We start from the raw sequence: 16,279 nt of genomic DNA, 5'->3' as shown, positions 1-16,279 counted from the left end.
GATCATGACTGAGAGGCCTCTGTCACAATGCTGAAGCAGTTCAGTGAAGACTCTAGGAAGAGCTGGTGTGCTGGATTTGGCCTCAAATTTCCCTGTCACACTCTACGTTTGGCTACCTGTCACAGGTTTGTCATAACGACGGGTGAGTTTTCAGCGTACTTGTTATAGTGATAGTGATACCCGTTTACCTGACCACCCATCTTGTTTTGACTTCTGTTGCATCGCACGGTCAGTTGGCTCTTGTAGGGTCCTCATGAGCCAACCCATATACCTGTCCAAAAATTTGCGTTACTTCACTCATTTTTGGATTTTGGTGCCTCAAAATCTGACTGATGTCTAGATCCCTACTCCCAGGCGCCAGTCTCAATGGGCCTCATTGAAGCTCTGTCCTGGACTAAAATTAGTTCATTCGAAATTTAACTTAGTCTGGGCTTAATCTGTGTCTATGAAACTGGCCCTATGTGTTCCTGCTCTTTTTAATCCCGCTAATCTTCATACCTAACTGAGACACCTGCCAGTTACATAAGGCAAAGCGCTTGCTGGCCGCCATTATGGCTCTGAGGGTTATTCAGTGTGCGATTCCACTGCTGGGTTTCCACTCCTGGTCCCTTTAAGTCAGTGGGGGGTGCGGCTGACTGTCTTGTGAGAAAGGCCTCTCTGTGTTGTTATTAACCGCAACAGGGTTCAGTTTTGTATTCTGTGGAAATGGTTAAAACTGGATGTTTTTTTAAATATATCAATATATGCTGTGTTCCGCATACATAAAGAAAGAAATGGCTTTCACGTCGAGTCAAATAAAGAAATGGGAACCGAATGACTCTGCTTCGCTGTCTTCTGTTATTTTAGTTCTCACAGGTTTGGTTTCATTTATTTATTTGAACATTTTCAAGGAATATTTTTAACGTGACGACATTTTTCAAGCACAACACACACTTTAGGGATATGCTTGAACACACCCGCATTAATCAAGACTGTAGACAACAAATACATTTGTTACAAACCACATTGTTTTTTCTCTTTGAACCAATAAATGTGTCTTTTTTTGTACGTCGCTTCGGATAAACTAAGTGTATAAAATAATGGGTGGCAATATAATTATGCAAACAGTTAATAGTCAAAAACGGCATTGCACTTGTACAACGTAAAATAAATCTGTTCACTTGAACATGTAGTTGCAGTGTTGCAGTCCTTTCATGATGTGTGAACGTTTGGGCCTTTATCCCATGCTCATAACGGAGCGCTAGAGCCTTTGCAACAGAACTACTTATGTATATCCACCTGTATCCCACAATGCACTGTCCCCTCACAGAAACCGTTCTTTATCTTTACGGTAAAGGGTTTCTGAAGAACGTATCATGGCCCAAGGAAAGCAGAAATTTAAAGCGCAGCGACCCGGCGGAGTCAAAAAACAACAAAATAAGCAGAAGGGACCCAAGAAAGGGGGTAAGTAATGTTGGAATGTTGAGGACATTTCTACGAGTCAGGCTTACTAGCTTTGGAGAAGTGACTAAATAGCGCCATGGCTAGCCGCCATTCTGGCTCAGGTTTTACCTCGTAAACTAAAGGCACTCGGTCCTTTACGGCATGTCCTATTGAAAAGGGAGCCGAAATGGTCGCTAGTAGGCACGAGGTTAATTACGTAGCTAGAGAGCGTTAGCTAGCAAAGTAGGCAGCTTTCGACAAATGCTGAGCTATACGTTATAACTGGCTGCTGCTTATTTTGCATTATCGATGTGTAACGGTGTTTTGCGTAAGGATATTATTTTGTGTATCTTTCCTGTAGCTGGTTAGCTTTATGACTAACTTAGCCAGCTAAGCAAGTTAATAGCTCACGATCATGTGATATGTACCTTGATGCCATCCTGTTTCTCCAGGGAGAATCATTGCCCCAAAAAAATCCAAAGTGGTACAACAGCAGAGCATTAAAAAGGTGAGCGTTACCTGTGTGTATAACGTTACGTTTCCTAGCCCCAGCACTCAATTCTTTAACACACGAGCACGTTCACCTCAGACAAACCCATCCATGCACCCGGTGGTTTGAGTGCGTGTTGATCAAGTTGGGAATCATATTAGGATTACATCCGTTCTGTCACAAGCTTTGTCCCACAACAAGCCACCCTTCCCCATTCTGTCATCCACTTTGAAACATTCCTTGGACTCCAATGAAATATGAACTGAAGCCTTTGCTACCAAAGCATTATATTTAGCATAATTATTCTGGCATACCAGATACCACCACCCCCCCCTTACCGTCACATTGCTTCACTATATCATATGGTGCTCATACCCTTTTTCAACTTTAAGCCAATTGTTGGAGTGGAACAGGGGCGAGCTGCATGACATTAAATTACATGTAATTTGGCTGACGCTTTTATACAAAGTAACAGTCCTCCCCTGGAGCAATGCTGGGTTAAGGGCCTTGCTCGGCAGCTGTGCGGATCTTATTGTGGCTACACTGGGAATCGAACCACCAACCTTGCAGGTCCCTGTCATGTGCCTTAAGGTCTGGCCAATCGGTAGCAGTAATTGTTGGCTAATTATGAAACGAAAACCTGGTCTGGATTTGATATTGCTGCCTGGTCTGCCCTGGGCTGCTCTTGTGTTTGTTGTCCTGTGATGTACGTCTGGGGGGGGTGTATCACAAAACAGAATCGCTGAGATGGCGGGCTAAGTTCACAGTGCAAAACTGGAACATGGACTGATGTTAAAAAAAATAATAATAAAATAAAAAACAGCGGTTTCCGGGTTTTACTCGGTGAACTCATCCGGCTAACTCGGTCATCCCGCTTCCTGATACAGGCCCTGGGCTGCTCTTAGCCTGTCTGTGGTGTAATCCTGCCGTTTCCCTGCAGGGCCTGGAGGTGGCCATCAGGAACAAGATTGAGCAGGAGGTGACGCAGAGGGCGAGCCACTCCCTTCACAAGAAGCTGAGCATCGTTAAAAGCAGCGGGGGGTCCAGCTCAGGGCCCCCCCGGCCTGCAGGCACCTCCTCGAAATAGGAGCCCCCCCCCCCACACCCTACCGCGATGTCCCACTGCAGCCCCCCAACCAGACTGGACTGGAGCACTGATGGGTGCGCTACCAGCTTTGACCACTAGGGTCAGGATTGAACTCTCGCCAGGCGAAAATATTACATTATTGTCTCCCCTTGTCTCACAAAGGTAACACGTGTGATGTTTGTAGTTGAAGATTGTAAAATGGCAGCCCATTTCACACAAGACTTATGATTCACTAATATTGTTGGGTAACCCGTGACGGCACAATGTTGCTGTTTCTGGGGGGGGAGAAATAAAGAAGTATTTTTGTATCTATACAAAAGATCAGGTTCTGCAAAATGCAGTATCTATAAATTATTTCCTTACCATGAATAAAATCACCCATGGTTTCTCGGTACGAGTGCATTTTGGTAGATTGATTGATATTGCACAACGTCCAGGATCGTTTTAAATCACCAAACCATCACCTTTGGGCTGTGGATATTAGTTTTTATTTTTATTTTTTTCATTTCATAAATAAGTGTGTATAACTGGTGTCATGTACTTACACAAAGTATTTTTTGCCAATATAAAATTAAATGCTTTGGAAACACTTAGAGACTTTCAAAATCGTTTTATAAGGGAAGCCTGCAGTTTTATTTACAGTTGAAGTATAATTATTAATGTTTAATTTGTAAATTGACCACTGGTTGCAGTGGTGTAAGCTATGGGAATCTACTCAATCCCATTATATATGGGACGTAGATTTACTGAACTTGTTTTACGTATTTATAAGCAGCACACTTGTTTTTCTTAAATAGATGTTATTCAGTCGTGAAAGGAGGCGTTCATTGTAGTGTATTGTTCCTCATTTTTTTATTGTATCTGGTTTCTATGAGTTAACACCCACTGTGGTTCTGTGGTGTAGGTCCTCCTTGTCACACGAATATTAAAGGAAGTCTACTTGAAAGAGAAGACAACAAATGGCACCATGTGTGCCAGTTTGGGCGTATGTGGATAAGAAGTGGCTATTGTTTCATTTGAGCATGTTTGTGAGTGATATTCATAGTTTATTTTGAAAAGAACCTATTGATGGCTTGTGTGTCCTGGTGCCATTGCCAGTGGTAGTGTTGCCCTGTTTGATTGTGCAGACTGACTGATCGTGTCAGGGAACCTGGTAAACCGGCATTTAGCATTCGGTTCTTTTGGCTGGACGTTCCCTTGGTTTTTTTTTTTCGTGGATGCCTGTGGGCACGGGTCACTGGTACAAACAGTAGCCCTTTGCGTGTCGCATTATTTAATTAATATCAGCGGTACTGCTGGTTCTGAAAGACCAGGAAGGCTTTCAAAACAAAATACTGCTATACATTGTAAAAAAAAATATTTTTTTACAATGTACTGCAGTATTTTGTTTTGAAAGCCTTCCTGGTGTGTATATATATATATATATATATATATATATATATATATATATATATATATATAGCAATTTAAAAAGGACACTATTGCATAGTAGGTGCATTTCTAGGCTCCATTTAAACTCTCATTCCTTTGTCACTTATCTCAGACGACCGACAGTGTGACATTGTGGCTCCAGGGCCTGCTGCTCACACTGTACTGGTCTACGGCTTGAGCAGCTGGGTAGGTCATTATGCATGTTAAGTGCTCCCGTTAAATGGAAACTGACTGTCTAATTTCCCTAATGGAGTAGAATGAAGCGCATTGTGGGTCGTCGGTATTAAGGAAAGGTAAAGCTTTCAGGGCCTGTGTCTGTCGCATGCTCAACTTGCTGTTTTCGCTCCAGAAAGTTCCACTCACCCGCAGAGTAAATGGTTGTGTTAATGACAATAACGATCACGCTCCAACATAAGTGTGTGTGTGTGTGTGTGTGTGTGTGTGTGTGTGTATGACTCAGCACTGCCACTGCTTCAGTCCCATTGGCAGCTCAGTAGAAGGGCAAGAAATGAGATGTTTAACTTGTATACAGCATTAAAATGCCGCCTGTGTGCGCGTGTTTACACAAGACGCCTGCTCAAGTCTGTATGTTGTCACGTGTGCCAACGGTCTTTATTTGTTTCTCTCTTCGACAAGGATGCGCGGGGCGCAGCGGCAGAGCCGTGTGTCCTCGTCGGAGCGAGATGTGCGATGGTGCGCGTGGCGCGCGAGATGTGCGCGAGATGTGCGATGGTTCGCGTGGTGCGCGAGATGTGCGATGTGCGATGGTGCGCGTGGCACGCGACTCTTCGCGGGCCGAAGGCGCGGCACGGCCGCTGTGCCCACAGAGCGCTCACTTCCTGCCGTGTCTGTACATCGGCTGTGTGCGCGGTGTGGAAGCAGGGGGTAGATAAATACGGCTTTCTGCACGACGGTAACCAAAGGGGTGGCCTCGGCACAACCCTGCTGAAAAAAAACGCTCAAGCTAGGTTTTAAAACAGCTGGTAGATTGGTGACCAGTTCAGACCAGCTCCATCCAGAACATGGTTTGACCAGCTCAAGCTATGTTTTCAAACAGCTGATAGCTGGTCATTTCAAGCTGGTAGTGACTGGAATTCACACCAGGAAAGGACTGGAACGAATCTGCAATGTCTGATGCTGCTTTGACAGTGTGCAGACGTGAAGACACTAGTCGGTGTGCTGTGCAGAAGGTTCAAACTTGACACAGCGCCTCTCTCGTGTACACTTTTAGTCTTTATTCGCCTGCATTTGCACAGCCAATACAACAACACAATTTACAGAACACACAGAGGATTGGCAAAGATATTCTTTGAATGTAAACAGAGAAGAATGAGAGATCAGAGAAGCATGGACATTTAGTGAGGTATTTAGGATAGGTTATCTGGAAACCACATTGGCTTATTCTGACTGTGCTGACATCTAAATTTGATTTCAATTGCCGATTCAGTGCGCTCATAACTGAAGGTCCATACATTCACTACGTCAATGGTAAAGCCATGATTTATACCTCAATTCAAACGTCAAGGAAAGGACAACATGCTCAACATTTCTTCATTCGCATTAGCAGCAGGGCAAAGGTCTAATTCACTAAATGAGGACAAGCAGACAAAAATAGCAACAAAACTAAGATTACTGCGACCACCACAAACACATTGCTTCCTGACTTTTATTTGAAATTTCCATAGACTAATGTGGTGCACATGTGGGCTTTGTGCTTGCAGAGATTACATTAATCATTATTCCAGCCACAAGCACTTGTTGGGAGCATAGTGAATAGGCAGGCGGCTGTGTCCTCCAGTACTGCAGGGGGCGATGTTTCACAGAGCCTTCAGCGCCTCCTGGCAGTAGGAGGAGCGCAGGAATCGTGGGAAGGAGTCCTTGGCCATCAGGGCGTATATACGTTGCTGGGCCTTGTCAAAGGTGTCAGCCATCGGCTCGTCAATCATGCTGTGAAGGGCCTCCTTGGTTTCAGAATCCAGATTCACCTGCTCTCTCACACGCACACGCACACACACACACACCAGAAGCATAAGTACTTCTGGGTGTCTCGGTGGCGCAGCCTGTAGAGCACTGACCGCATGCTCATTGCGAGCCGCGACGTTGGCGGTCTCTCTCTTGCTCCCATTCTTCCTGTCTCTCTATACTACATACTGTCCAATAAAGCTGAAAAAGGCCTAAAAAATATCTTAAGTACTTCTAGTCTCCTGGGGTACATTCAATCAGAATATGTTTCCTCCCAACAGCATGCAGCTTTCAGATATATTTACATTAATGGCATTTGGCAGACGCACTTATCCAGAACGGTACAGTTGATTAGACTAAGCAGGAGACAATCCTCCCCTGGAGCAATGCAGGGTTAAGGGTTAAGGGTTAAGGGTTAAGGCCTTGCTCAAGGGCCCAACAGCTGTGCAGATCTTATTGCAGCTACACCGGGAATCGAACCACTGACCTTGCCGGTCCCAGTCATTTACCATAACCACTACGCTACAGGCCGTGCATGTTTGCACCCGTTTGGTGGATGTATTGGGGGGTGTAGCCCGAATCAATGATGACGTAGGCCTATGCTTTAAAGGCTGGAGAACATACAGACTGGCCTTCTCAGACACCGTTGTAGCCAACAGGTCAGTCCGCCCAACCCGCCACTGTTTCCATTTAAATAAACGTCCTGCCACATTTCGCGGGGGCTGAACATGACCCTGGTCTTTTACTCCTCTCACCACTGCCCTCCTCCCCCTTACCCTCCCCTCCTCCTCCCTACCTGCCCCTCTCCCGCCTTACCTCCTGAGGGGCCTCAGAGTTGATGAACTGGCTGTAGATGCCCAGGGCTTTCACGTTCAGCTGGGCTCCGGGGCTGGTCCGGTACTCCTCACAGGCCAGCCAGAACTCCAGGTTCTCCTCGCTGAACTCGGAGCGCAGGAACCAGCGGAACACCTGCTGCCCCACTGAGGCACGGGCCGGGCGGGGGGGCAGGGGGGCAGGTGGGAGGGACAGGAGGGGTGGGGTGGGGTGGGGTGGGTTAGCAAAGCCAGAAGAAAGAGAGAGAGATAATGAGAAGGTGTGGGGAATCTGAGGGAGGCGGTACTGTACGTATCGCAGCACAGCCACAGACGTTATCCCCGCTGAAACAAACAGCTCAAGATCGGTTTTGAAACAGCTGGTAGCTGGTTGACCATTTCAGACCGGCTCCATACTCTTCATGGTTTGACCAGCTTAAGCTATGTTTTGAATCTGCTGGTTGCAGGTCATTTCAAGCTGCTCATAGCTGGATTTTACACCAGGGAGACAATGTGGAGAAGGTCAAATGTTCTAACATTTCCAAATAGAATTACCCTTTTTGCCAGGAAAAGAGCGACCATAACCTCAGCTACACCAGGAAGTGGAGTTTAGCGATTCCTATCGGCAACGTGGCCGGCGGTTTGAACTGACAGCCGTTATCGGGGGGAGGGACAGGTGAGAGGGTGGCATGCCTTACTCTTGCTGTTGAGCAGAGATTCAAGGTCCTGGAAGATCTTCTCCTCGTGAGCCCTGTTGAAAAAGACAAATGAATGGGTCAATATCTCTTTTGCCCTGCATTGACTTTCTCACACTCTTGCAAGGCAACATAAGTCCCACACACTGAAGTTCCCCCTGGTCTAAATGACAGTGGCTCAGGCGGTAAGCACAGTCGTCGGGCAGTCGGAGGGTTGCCGGTTCAATTCCACCCTGGGTGTGAAGACACGCCTAACCCCTAACAAGCTGGTCGGCGCCTTGCATGGCAGCCAATCGCCGTTGGTGTGTGAGTGCGTGTATGAATGGGTGAATGAGAAACATCAACTCACGCAAAAAAAATCAATCAAATTGTATTCATACTGTGCATTTTTGCAAAGGATTTGTCACAATACACATCACAGTATACCCCGGCCTAAATCCCCACAGAGCTAGCCAGAGGTGACTGTGGCAAAGGAAAACTCAATGGATGACCTGGAAAGAAACCTTGGGAAGGACCAGACTCAATAAGGGGGGAGCCCATTCTCCTCTGGTCAGCTCAGGGTGCAAGTCACGAGAGACAAGACACATTCAGGTCAATTTATCAGTCCATCTGACTGGTTAATTCCTTTACATTCCCATTACAACACATCATATCAAGCTCTGAGAGAAAAGCAAGGAAGAAAAGGCTCTACTTGGTGACTTGTATTTAAAGGAAGAGCATTGGGTTTTTTTTAGGCTGAATAACACCCCTGTGTGCACTGAGATGGTAATGCCACAGCGGTGAAAAAATAATAGGGCATTACCTGTGTTTGTGAGTCCACTCCTGTTTCTCTGCCAGGTGACTGAGTTTTACCCTCATCACCTTCGCCCTGAAACACACTCAAGAGCTGAACACAGTCGCACAGATATTCATGTAGAAAGCGCCACTCCAAAGTATGAAAACAGTAAAGTACATCAAGACTTTATAATAGATATACACCCAAACACCGCACAGCCCCGGTCATTTATCAATATTGATAGAATGTACAGAGTTCAGTTGGACAAAACGTTTACAGTCATCATTCATTACACGTCAGTGGATATTAACACAAATATTAACATTAATAAAAAAGAAGAAAAAAGCATACTTCTCCAAGCATGATGACGGCAGATGGGACAGTCCCCTACACATTTGAGATTTAAAGAAGGAAAACAGAAAGTGAGGAAAGAGACTGGGTGAAGAGCCGTTTTTCTGCGGGTCTGTCTGTGCATACGGTGAGCTCTTTTTATAGACCCTCGAATCGTTAGGAAAAAGTTATCAGAAACGGGGGCGGGGGGTTGTGTCGGGATGGAAAACCTTAATGTGGTTAGTGACTGAATGTGCATTAACTAGGAAAACAAAGACAGCGTGCGAACGCAACGCGGTAATCAACCAGCAGAACGCAGCGTACCGTAACTGTTCTCATCCAGCCGTCATTAACTGGCGCTGCGATAGACGGCGGTAACAGGTGTGGACAAAGGAAACAGACAGATTCTGTTAGCCTCTGTGTTCATTTCATAATGGGGTTTGCTGACAGAGAAGCAGGTGTCTCGCAGGTATTATAATAAGTGATTGTTTGTGCCTCCTTGAGTTTGTTGATATACCGGCCTTACGCCTCTCTCGTGTCCAGTGTATGGTCTCTTGCATATCTGGCCTATTTCTTGACCAGACCAGCTAAGTTGGTATTACATCATTCAGATTTAGGCAGTGGTATCTTTACTAAAGAAAATCTAAAAATAATTGTAAAGGCAGTATGGGGACAGTACAGTATCAATTTAGGAGTAGGTTTTAGATGTTTAGCCATAATTTGGCTTATGTGTAGCTAGCCTAACCTCACCTGTGTGCCATAGCAACTGAATGAGATGACGCATTGACAGTTTGGAACAAATAAATAAAAAATGTACATTCAGATAAAGTCAATCTGTCATATGAAGTCAAAGTAAATTAATAAACCGAATATACAGCATTTTACAATGTTGAAACGGACAATGGCTTCATAAAGCTCTCAGAAGTTGGGCTTTTCCAAAAATTAAGATTTCATGAAAATTAAGAAGGAGAACAACAATGTAATAATACAAATTTGATCTCTTGTAGTGACAACGTGTTAGACCACTATCACCTCAAATAAATGGCAGTTTGGTTGGCAAGGTCCATCTAGCAACAGTTCTTAGATGCAAAGGTGCCAAGAATTCCAATAACGTTATAGATATGGTCTAGCTATGTAAATTTAACCGCTTTTAAGGCATTGTTTTATTTGTAAACAGAGCAACCACATGGCCAGTTCATAATCTAGAACTCGCCATAGGCTACATTTTGATGACCTTGCAAGTTTCATATTGCCCAAAAGAGGCAATAGTTTATAGAGCTATTTAAATTATAACATTAACTTATTTGCTCTGACGTCAGACACCCGAAACCGTGCATCACGATTTAATATTAGCTGCAGGCTACCACACTACTCCACTATTTATTCATTAAAATTATATCAAAAAGGTCCAGTAGAAACGCCGTGACGTCCACTGAATAAATAACACACATTTATGTTAGCTGACCAACAGCTAACACAGCGCAGACGCGAGTGCACATTCTTCGTCGCCTTAGTTTCTCGAGGCTTGCTAACGTCGTTAGCTGAAATATTTTGAGGAAAAAGTAGCCTGCAGAGAATGGAGGGGTAAATTCTACCTTCTATTGGATCGATAAACATGGTAAAACTCCGATGGGATTAAGTATGATCCACAATATATCGACAAGCTAGCTGGCTAACTATAATTGTATTACTACAGATACGCTTGTTCGCTAACGTTACAGTGCAAAGCAAATGCACAATTTCGAGCTCACGTTATGTCATATTCAAACTGACGCACGCTATGTATGAAACTCGACGCCCAACAGCCTACGTAAATGTGCTGTCAAATGCTACAGCTGCTTGTTGAAATGCGACGACTGGACATGCATTATGGAAGGTATGGCTTTATTCTAAGGTAGTTTATTTGAAACGAGATTCTTAACTAGAGGAAGACTTGAGCGATATGTCAAACTTAAATCATCCCAGTTATGTTTTGCTTTGCCTCTCTCTAGCTCCCCTGTCTTGAAGATGTAATTTCTCATAAATGAGAAAAACTGAAAGCTGGTGTCAACCGGACAGTGTGCGTTCTGCAGCGTAAAGGTATTTACAATGTTCAAACTCAACCGTTAAATGGCATTATGCATTTCCTACAAAGCATGTGAGGGAAAACGTAATCGGAACGCAGAACTGATCGCGCCAGCTCTGAATGCTGTTGTCTTTATTTACTAGGTTTATTTATATTCACTAGTGTTGCAACACGCGCGCGCATGGGTGACCCCCTGAATCGACACTGGCCTGCTTGGACTCGGGCACGATGTCAGAACAACGGTGTCGACCCAGGGAGAGAAAAACGGTATGCTGAACTGTTCGAGCAACTGGATCTGAACAAGGACGGAAGGATAGACGTGTACGAGCTGCGAACATGGATGACAGCCCGGGGGCACTCCAAGAGCGCCGTAGAGGAGGTAAGCCGCTCAGGAAGGTAACATTGAGGAAAAATGGAGGGGGGGGGGTTAAAATCCTGTCGTGAAAGAGTTTTGTAAAATTGCGTAAAGCGAACGAGATGGCCTTGCACATGTACCGATTCTGGGTTGCCTTCCTGGTTTGCGAGTTACATGTTGATTCTAAACCACTAGGAAAAGAAAAGGGGTGTGCTTTTGTTTCGGTCGCGGGTCCTGGCTCCTGATTGGCCAGCTGGCACGAAGGTATTTCACTTCGCGCTGTTTATCTGTCCAGATACCTTCCAGATAAAACCGCAGCAAACTTAAGTAGTTTTTAGTGAACGCAAATTGAACGCGGGTGGCCCATTCAGGTTACAGGTGCGTCAATGCAGGCAAACCCCTAAACGTTAAGCTCAAAAATAGACACTGTTGTGGCAAAAATAGACTTGAGCAGTCACGCTACATCAGGGAGGGAGAACCTTTCCTCAGAGGCGTTAAACACTTTCCTGTGTTGGATCAGAGCGAGACTAGCGTGCCGTCATAAGCCGGACCTTGTCCTCTGAGATATTTTGGGGAAATTCACCAGTGTCACGCTGTATTGTGGGACTTGTCATTAAAGTAACAAGGTCTTTGAAAGGAAAATAAAACAAAATATAAGCAAATGTGTTTCTGGGAGACTCTGAGAGCTTGCATGGATGTTCAGTCTATATTTGAGACGATTCTACTATTGCCGCAGGATTCCTTGTCGAAAGACTTCAGTTTATACCTGACTGTGACTTGTAGATATCAAGTGACCACGGTGCATATTACAAGGATAAAGGCCCCCGATGAAGGCTACTCGTATCCCTGCTAGTGTTTATCACTGGAGCTTAGTGTGTGGTCACTCAATTCTCTTACTGTGCTCGTAAAAATATCAATAGTTGGCTCAGCGTCATCGATGCTGTCTGTGAACATTTTTACAGGAAGTGAGGCAGGAAGTGGCTCCTGGCCCAGGACAGACCGCTGGAGAGCACGTCCACTGGCAGGGGATAGTCGCCATTGGCCTATTAAACGGTTAAACTGACTGTTCCGTGGAGCTCTTGCTGTGACATTTATTTCATGTTTTATTGACATTCAGCATGCATTTGACCCATCCTGGTTACTCAGGAGTAGTGGGCAGCCACCATGCTGGTTCCTGGGGAGCTATGCAGGGTTATGGGCCTTGCTCAAGGGCCCAACAGCTGTGCGGAACCACCAACATTCCAGGTCCCAGTCACGTACCTTGACCACTCGGCTACAGGCTGCTATGGTTGTGTTTGTGGCTGTGATGCTGTGCAAAATCAAGATGTAGATTCACTGACTTGTCGTCTGTTGTAGATCAGCGGTCACGGTTGGTTATCTGAATGGAACAAGTCATCCAGGTGATGTACACATCTGGTGCACAGTTTAGGCCTGTAAACTGTAAACTGTAGCTAAGGTACATGACTGGGACCCAGAAGGTTGGTGGTTCAAGCCCAAGTGTAGGCATGACAAGATGTGCACAGCAGTTGGCCCCTTGAGCGAGGCCCTGAGCCCCGCATTGCTCCCGAGGGGATTGTCTAATCAACTGTAAGTCACTTTGGATAAATGCTTCGGCTAAATACCACATTTTTAAGGCCAGATTTACCAGGTCAGGATCCAGTGGGTGAAATTGCAGCTGGCTTCTGTCTAAGTGAGAGGCGTTGTGTAAACGATTGAGTTGCGTCATACGGATTGTGTTGCGTGGTGTGGATTGTGTTGCGTGATATTGATCGTGTTGTGTGATATGGATTGTGTTGTGTGATATGGATTGTGTTCGTAGGTAGGATGTGATGTGTGCTGAGGCAGGTGTGTAAATGTTTGTTCAGAGGGATTTCATTGGTGATTTGTGGTTTTTGTCCTGTGGTGGTCATAGAGACCATGTGACCAGTCTGGCAGGCTCTCTCTCTCTCTCTCTCTCTCTCTCTCTTTTACACTCTCTTTCACTCATTCCACACTCCTCCCTGCTTTCTTTAGAGCTCTGCCAAGCTGATGACATTTACTATCCAGCTCTGTGACCCCCCCCCCCCCCCTTCCCTCCCCCACTCTGCCTGTGCCTCATTCTGTGTGGAGCAGAACGTGTCCTTTCTCGAGACGGGGCACATGTGTGGAATCCCTTCAGGTCCCTGCTATAAAATCCAGATATGCCAGCTTGGCCTGCTTGAAAATTGAGCTGGTTGAGCTGGGTATGAGCTGGTCAACCAGCACTGCCAAGCTGGTCATAAAGCTGTTCTAGGTGGTTATGAGCTGGTCAGCCAGCTAGTGTGGGTAGCTTTGAAACAGCAGGGATCCTCTCTGGTTTTCAGCAGGCTTTCCAAGGAAGAATATTTCTTTCCGTTTGCAAGTAGGCTGTTGTCCTGGATTGTGGGCGGGGAACTGGAAGTTCACTGTTTCTGAGACTGGAATCCTTTTCACGAGGAGTGTTTTGACTTCACTGGAAAGGCATGGTGGGGGGATTGGCTTCCAAGGATAGTTTAATTACGAGCTTATTGTTTATAGTTTGAATAATCGGCGCACACACAGTGAAACTACCCTTAGCCTAAGTCTCCCGAACATTTACGAACTAGAACTGGTCGAAGGAGCACCACAGACACGTGAGGACTGGGTTTATGTTTAGTGTGGGATCATGTGACTCTCCAGCTCCCTCCTGGCCTGTCCCAACACCAGCATATCAGTGTCAATGGAGCCTTTGCTGGGAAGCACCGTATGTGCAGTATGAAGCACGATACAGATTTGGAGCAGCATTTGCGTTTTTTTGAGGTGTGATAACGCTGCACATTTTACAACCTGTTCTGTTACACAGGTACCAGTGGAAGCTGTTTTCTGGAGCACAGATTTCACACTTTTATGTATGGATTGAGATATCCACTTATAAACAATTTTATTTTTAGGACTTGAGTGTGTTATCTGTACGTACTGTGCCTTGTAAAATGAGGTAGATCCCTTAAAGATGTTATCCACATTTTAGTTTTACAAGTGATACACATATGTTTCCGGTCAGTATATTTCTTGTGAACTTGTATGCTCCAACAGTGAATTTTGAAAGCCCAAATGAGTTATTTCAGATATAAAAAAAAATAAAAAAACTTGAATATGCTGCACAAGCAGTGAACCCCACACATTAATATTTTCCAGAAATACTTTTTTTTGCAATAACAGCTTTAACTAATTTGGGGGAGATCAGGACTTTGACTGGACGCTGCTTTGGTTATGTAGGATGTGTTGGATTATTGTGGATGTGGTTGTTTTAGTTATGTAGGCTGTGTTGGATTATTGTGTATGTGGATTATTTGGTTATGCTGGATGTGTTGGATTATTGTGGATGTGGTTGTTTTGGTTATGTAGGCTGTGTTGGATTATTGTGTATGTGGTTGTTTTGGTTATTCAGGATATGTTGGATTATTGTGGATGTGGTTGTTTTGGTTATGTAGAATGTGTTAGATTATTGTGGATGTGGTTTCTTTGGCTATGTAGAATGTGTTAGATTATTGTGGATGTGGTTGTTTTGGTTATGTAGGCTGTGTTGGATTATTGTGTATGTGGTTTATTTGGTTATGCAGGATGTGTTGGATTATTGTGGATGTGGTTTCTTTGGCTATGTAGAATGTGTTAGATTATTGTGGATGTGGTTGTTTTGGTTATGTAGGCTGTGTTGGATTATTGTGTATGTGGTTGTTTTGGGGCGGCACGGATGGTGCAGTGGGTAGCACTGCCGCCTCACAGCAAGGAGGTCCTGGGTTCGAATCCCCGTCGGCTGGGGCCTCTCTGTGCGGAGTTTGCATGTTCTCCCCGTGTCTGCGTGGGTTTCCTCCGGGTACTCCGGTTTCCTCCCACAGTCCAAAGACATGCACGTTAGGCTGATTGGAGAGTCTAAATTGCCCGTAGGTGTGTGTGAGTGAATGGTGTGTGTGCCCTGCGATGGCGACCTGTCCAGGGTGTATTCCTGCCTTTCGCCCAATGTATGCTGGGATAGGCTCCAGCCCCCCTGCGACCCTGATCAGGATAAGCGGGTTCAGATAATGGATGGATGGATGGATGGTTGTTTTGGTTATGCAGGATATGTTGGATTATTGTGGATGTGGTTGTTTTGGTTATGTAGAATGTGTTAGATTATTGTTGATGTGAATGTGGCTGTGTTGCATTCTGTGTCCATGCTCTGGAGGCCTTGTGGAATAACACTCTTCTCTCCCCTTCTCTTCATGCTTTTTCTCTCCCATTCCTAATCTTCTGGCACCCCCACCCCCCCCTCCCCCTCTCCATTTCTGTTCTGCCCATCTCCCAGCAGATTGTGCGGGAGGGCGACACCAACAAGGACGGCCAGCTGGACTTCGAGGAGTTCACCCGTTACCTGCGCGCACACGAGAAGGCGCTCCGTCTCATGTTCCGAAGCCTGGACCGCAACAACGACGGTCCGCCACCGCCAGACACACCACGCCCTCACGCTGTAGCCGTCATGGCAACACTCCTGCACTGTATTGCCCTCACGCTGTAGCCGTCATGGCAACACTCCTGTACTGTATCGCCCTCACGCTGTAGCCGTCATGGCAACACTCCTGTACTGTATCGCCCTCACGCTGTAGCCGTCATGGCAACACTCCTGTACTGTATACACACACACACACCACAAAAACGAAAAACAATTTTCGCACTCTTTCAGATTAAGCAGCTCTTATGTGGACCTGCACGAGAGGGGGTACACCTTGGCCTGTTCTGACCAGGGCAGCTGTGTGGTTAGCGGTTTGAGGGCTTGCCAAAAGTAATCATTTTCAAAACTATTGATGGTTTAATGCACTAACCACCGCTGGTAGGTAGCTGGCTG

At 45.6% G+C, this 16,279-nt stretch overlaps 4 protein-coding genes across 8 annotated transcripts in view; 2 read left to right on the top strand and 2 right to left on the bottom strand.

Annotated features, from left to right (window-relative positions):
* Positions 1–16,279, bottom strand: part of LOC133118456 (protein YIPF2-like) — a 178,917-nt gene that overhangs the window by 102,328 nt on the left and 60,310 nt on the right. The window lies entirely within an intron of this gene.
* On the top strand, positions 1,195–3,592 carry c2h19orf53 (chromosome 2 C19orf53 homolog). Its single transcript, XM_061232010.1, has 3 exons — positions 1,195–1,443; positions 1,875–1,930; positions 2,853–3,592. The coding sequence occupies exons 1-3, from the start codon at positions 1,356–1,358 to the stop codon at positions 2,997–2,999; spliced, it is 291 nt and encodes a 96-aa protein (XP_061087994.1). The 5' UTR covers positions 1,195–1,355; the 3' UTR covers positions 3,000–3,592.
* On the bottom strand, positions 5,646–9,150 carry si:ch211-196h16.12 (regulator of G-protein signaling 5). The gene is made up of 5 exons (XM_061232295.1): positions 9,026–9,150; positions 8,702–8,767; positions 7,903–7,955; positions 7,209–7,372; positions 5,646–6,415 (listed from the first exon to the last, which is right to left on the bottom strand). The coding sequence occupies exons 1-5, from the start codon at positions 9,067–9,069 to the stop codon at positions 6,248–6,250; spliced, it is 495 nt and encodes a 164-aa protein (XP_061088279.1). The 5' UTR covers positions 9,070–9,150; the 3' UTR covers positions 5,646–6,247.
* Positions 10,348–16,279, top strand: part of LOC133121595 (mitochondrial adenyl nucleotide antiporter SLC25A23-like) — a 16,308-nt gene continuing 10,376 nt past the window's right edge. For 2 of the 5 annotated variants that reach the window (XM_061230884.1, XM_061230882.1), the window contains exons 1-4: positions 10,348–10,880; positions 10,996–11,083; positions 11,232–11,448; positions 15,746–15,869. In XM_061230884.1, coding sequence (XP_061086868.1) covers positions 11,251–11,448; positions 15,746–15,869 — 322 coding nt within the window. In that variant the 5' untranslated portion in view covers positions 10,348–10,880; positions 10,996–11,083; positions 11,232–11,250. Of the gene's footprint in view, positions 10,881–10,995; positions 11,084–11,212; positions 11,449–15,742; positions 15,870–16,279 lie in introns of all 5 variants that reach the window. The other 3 variants (XM_061230883.1, XM_061230879.1, XM_061230880.1) reach the window with 2 other exon arrangements.

The sequence above is a fragment of the Conger conger genome, chromosome 2, assembly GCF_963514075.1.
Source record: "Conger conger chromosome 2, fConCon1.1, whole genome shotgun sequence".
NCBI classification, from domain to species: domain Eukaryota; kingdom Metazoa; phylum Chordata; class Actinopteri; order Anguilliformes; family Congridae; genus Conger; species Conger conger.
This window is presented reverse-complemented; position numbering and strand designations above follow the sequence as displayed.